The following is a 5,000-nucleotide window of genomic DNA, read 5'->3' as shown; positions in this document are numbered from 1 at the left end:
ACTAGACAAAACAGATAATCTACTCTAATTGAAATTATGCCAATGTTATACATACCTTTGAGTTTGCGAATAAGGAAAGACTTTCCAGAACCCCATTTAGCATAAAGGCCAACAGATATAGGCATTGAAAGAGAAGGCTCACTGAGAATATCTGCCATAGAGGAAGAATAGAGGTCATAACCCAACATGTTCTCGTTGTCCTCATTTGTGTTCAAACGACCTGCAAGAATCAAGAGTATGAATGACAAGGAAACATTATATCAAATTATCGACAGAATGTGTCATAATACATTTCAATGTCAGTAATCCTTCTAGATATTCATTATAATACACTCTCGTACACATCAAATACTTACGGGCACCAAAGATCTGCCCAAGGATTGTCTTCTGGTTTGACAGGTCAATATTGTACGGAGTCTCACCAGAACGATTAGGACGATACAAAAGTTGACTGTTCTTTGGGTTCCTTAATAAAATTTCTACTATCCTCTGTTGGTAGATAAAACATAGAGTAAGTAGAAAAAAAAAAAAAAAAAAAAAAAAAAAAAAAAAAAAAAAAAAAATATATATATATATATATATATATATATATATATATATATATATATATATATATATTGTCATTTTATATCTAGCAAAAACAAATAAAACAGATCACATACATTATTATTAACAAGAATGCCCTTATCTATGGAGTGAACATATAATCTTTTGTACCTTAGATCGACCTCTCATGGCTATGTGAAGAGCAGTGTCTCCTTTTTTATCTGCTACAGAAACTCGTGCCCTCTTATCCACCAGCAGCTGCACCACCTCTGCATTCTTGGTCCTCACTGCTCTGAGAAGAGCTGTGTCTCCATCCTTGGTGGTGTGCTCTAAGTCTGGGTTGGCACTCAGTAGCACCTGTACAGAATTTTTTCATATGGGTGTCTCAACTCAGTATAAAGAACTGTTTTCTCAGTATAAAGAACAAAGTAATGTCATTTATCTTCACAACAAAAGAAGTTAAAATTTGTCTTTATGGTTATAAAGCCAGACTATTTTCAAAACAAGTGACCTCTTATCAACAGCAAAACTGAAATTCTCACCTTTACAACAGATGTGTGGCCTTTCTCAACAGCCCAATAGAGAGCGGTTTTCCTCTCCTTCCCTACCATGTCTACATCCGCATACTTTTTAAGCAATGCTTCTACCACTGCTTTATGGCCTCCTCTTGCTGCTTGAATGAGGTTGGAATCACAGTTTCTATCCTGTAACAAAAAATTAGAAATATTTATGAGTGCTGTCCTTTTTATGTTACTAGGATTGAAAAGGTAATGAAAAACTCTGATATGACAGGTGTGAATTAAAAGCTATATCTAAAGAAGTGAACCTTTTTACATACCTGTACATTGACATAGGCTCCAGCATTGAGTAGAGCTGTGGCAATTTCGGTATAACCTTCCTTGCAAGCTATAGTAAGGGCTGTGCCACCATCCTTATCCAGGGCATTAAGGTTGGGCCGATGTTCTAGCAGAAGATTCACCAAATCTACATAGTTGCCCTTTGTTGCTACCAGTAATGGTGTCCAGGAGTACTGCAACAGGTAAAATAAGTATTATTATTTTTCTCTCCCTGTCCTCTTTCTTATCAACCGATCCAATGTTTTCCTAGGTATCGCATGTTTACACTTTTTAAATTCTACTTCTTGAGACTTAGACATAAGCAAAAAGAGAATCAAGCAGCCGCCTCACCATCCCGGAGGCATCCACGCTGGCTCCGTGCTTGAGCAGGTCCTCGGCGATCTCGTAGTAACCCTTCCGGCACGCCCAGATGAGCGGCGTCGTGCCGAACTTGTCGCCGATGTTGACCTTGGCCCCGTGGGCGAGGAGCTCCCTGACGATGGCCGTGTGTCCCCTGCCGGACGCCCACACGAGGGAGCTCATGTGGTGCTGCCCTTGCGTGTTCGAGTCCGCTCCCCGAGCCAGGAGCAGTCTCGCCAGGTTCGTGTGACCCTTGTAACACGCCCACATGAGCGCTGTCCACCCGCCCTGAGAAAAATGGTTGGTATTGATTGGTATTAAGAACATTATTTGCCTTTATTATTATATACCTTTGGGTTATATACTTTTGCCAGCTATAGAAAGCTGTAGAGGAAACCTCCCTCCCAAAAAGTAGGGATATGAAAGCCTCCTGAGTGATTCTAATAATTCCATTACCGAATCAGCCTAAAGACAGAGATAAAGAAATATGAGAAGGGATTTCTACACACTGCAACTCACCATGTCCTTTGCATTAATGTTGGCTCCATTGTCGAGGAGTGTCGCCACCGTCTCCTCATACCCATCCTTCGCTGCCGTAATGAGGGCCGACCACTGATCCTGTGACAAATATCAACGTATTTTCAGAAACACCTTGGTTAAATCAGTCTACGTAAGTGTGATCAATTAGTGACATACCTAGCCTTTGGGTTGAATCATTGCGCGAGGAACGAAAAGCCGAAGTAAAATCATAAAGAGAACTTAACAAAACACTTTTCGTGAAAAAAATTGTGAAATGAGCCCTTACGTTGTCCTCGGCGTTGACGTCCGCTCCATGCAGTAGCAACTCCTTGCAGAACTCCGGCTTGCCCTTGCTGGCCGCCAGTATGAGCGCCGTCGAGCCATTCTCGTCCTTGTCGTCGATGACCACGGAGCGGGAGGCGAGGAAGGACTGCAGCCCCGTCAGGTTATCCTCCGAGATGTACGACTCTAGAGACTTGAAGCTCAACGACACCATCTGGTCCGACTGGAGGAGGGGAAGAAAACAAGGGGGGGAAAGGCGTTAGTCGTTTTCCGAAAACCCGCAACTCCGCCCACTGGAGAGCTCAACATGTTTTTAGAAACGAAATCAGAAAGGGAGAAAAGGATGTTGTGAACGAATACTGTTAAAGGGATAGAGCAAAGGCGAGCCTGTGTTCGTCCTGTAAAATAAAATCATATATATATATACAATCAATTAATAAATAGTGGGAACAGAAGTTCTACGTTAATAAGAAACTAAAGCAAAAGGCAATAAACAGAGATACATAAAAAAAAGCTTCGAACCGTCGCTGAAATTTGTATAGAAAAAGAAAAAGTCTGTGTTCTTGCGATGCTCCTCTATTATTGTTATTCTGTGTCAAGACTAATCCTGCAGAATACGGTCGGTGACATTACAGCAGCAAGAGTCCTTAATCAAACTTAACCTCACGACCAGCAGGGAACAATCCTTGCGAAGTTAACATACAAACATTCATCTGATGGAGTGATAGACATGGACTTTATAACTGGAAATGTCCATGAATTTACGGCGAAGTCGAGAAACAAACTAAAATGGTCGCAAGTACGATGCATAAAACCTGGAACACTCTATAGATATATAAAAATGCATGTGCAAAGGTATGTGTGTGCGTGATTATATGTGAGCGTGAGCGTATGTGCGCGAAAATAAAATCTAAATTTCATCCATTCACAATATACGTGAACGTTTTGAACCGCAGCCGGAAACCAAAACATCTGGAGACCGAGAAGAAAGGAAGAGAAGAGCCAGTGAGCACTTCAGAGAGAGTGAAGATGACTCTATCTAATTTCCTTTTTTTGGGGTTGGGGTGAGGGGGTCGTGCACACATACAGGGGGCTTTTCTGACTCCTGATGTGAGTCCTCTGGCAGGGGGGTGAGGGAGGGGAGAGAGGGGGGTCGTACACATCTAGATGCTCACGGTTGCAAGCGCAAGGAGACATAAATAACTGACTGTCCGTGTGAGGCTAACATAGGATGCACATATAAGACATAGCATAACCACAGAGCATAACTCCAGCGTGAAGTGTTCAAAGGGATGGAATTTCATACGCCTGGGCGAGGGTCACAGTTGTCGTTCGCCAATGGCTCTTGTTCGGGGAAGAATACATGCACTGGGAATATCTGTGCCACTAGAAAATCGCTATAAAAATTGCTAAAACAGAATGACAAAATTTATAAATGTCGACAATTATAGTATATATATATATATATATATATATATATATATATATATATATATGTATATATATATATGTATATATATATAATATATATATATATATATATATATATATATATATACATATTTTATATATACATACATATATAAATAACATACACATATATATATATTGTGTGTGTGTGTGTGTGTGTGTGTGTGTGTGTGTGTGTGTGTGTGTGTGTGTGTGTGTGTGTGTGTGTGTGTGTGTGTGTGTGTGTGTGTGTGGCATGTATATATATAAATATATATGTATATGTGCGTATATATAAGTATATATATATACATATATACATACACACACACACACACACACACACACACACACACACACACACACACACACACATATATATATATATATATATATATATATATATATATATATATATATATATATATATATATATATATAAGATTATCGAAAAACCCTTACTACCTATTTGGCGAAAGCCTTAAAAAACGACATCGAACTCAGCCGGTGTCATAAACATTGAAGGCATCGGGCACACAGTCTTGAAAACAGGAAAGGATTTCCTACACCATGTATTTACGAGGAAACATTACATACGCATATCGTATTTGTTGTATATACTATGTACAAAATTAAAAGTATATACATATACATATACATACATAAATCCACATGTATACACACATGGATGTGTGTGCGTATATATATATATAATATATATATATATATATATATATATATATATATATATATATATATATATATATTATATATATAAATATATATATGTATAGTATTATGTATGTATGTATGTATGTATGTATGTATGTATGTATGTATGTATGTATGTATATGTATTTATGTATGTATGTATGTATGTATGTATGTACAAAAATATATGTTGCCAAATGAGTCATCTGTTGCGACCGTCCCGCGGCGCGGCGTCCCCGTCGCATTTCTCTAGTGCAACATCCAAGATTCTTTTGAGAATAGAACGTGCGATTGAAG

At 38.8% G+C, this 5,000-nt stretch overlaps 1 protein-coding gene across 5 annotated transcripts in view; it reads right to left on the bottom strand.

The window, feature by feature from the left end:
• Nucleotides 1–5,000, bottom strand: part of LOC119580885 (kinase D-interacting substrate of 220 kDa B-like) — a 70,750-nt gene that overhangs the window by 30,383 nt on the left and 35,367 nt on the right. For all 5 annotated transcript variants that reach the window (XM_037929109.1, XM_037929108.1, XM_037929106.1 and 2 more), the window contains exons 2-9: nt 2,548–2,766; nt 2,262–2,360; nt 1,734–2,030; nt 1,385–1,576; nt 1,089–1,250; nt 718–903; nt 357–489; nt 56–220 (exon numbers count right to left, since the gene is read on the bottom strand). In XM_037929109.1, the coding sequence (XP_037785037.1) occupies nt 56–220; nt 357–489; nt 718–903; nt 1,089–1,250; nt 1,385–1,576; nt 1,734–2,030; nt 2,262–2,360; nt 2,548–2,766 (1,453 nt within the window). The remainder of the gene's footprint in view (nt 1–55; nt 221–356; nt 490–717; nt 904–1,088; nt 1,251–1,384; nt 1,577–1,733; nt 2,031–2,261; nt 2,361–2,547; nt 2,767–5,000) is intronic.

Source organism: Penaeus monodon, chromosome 14 (assembly GCF_015228065.2).
Source record: "Penaeus monodon isolate SGIC_2016 chromosome 14, NSTDA_Pmon_1, whole genome shotgun sequence".
Lineage (NCBI taxonomy): Eukaryota > Metazoa > Arthropoda > Malacostraca > Decapoda > Penaeidae > Penaeus > Penaeus monodon.
Note: the sequence above shows the minus strand (reverse complement) of the source record. Positions and strands in the feature narration are given on the sequence as shown.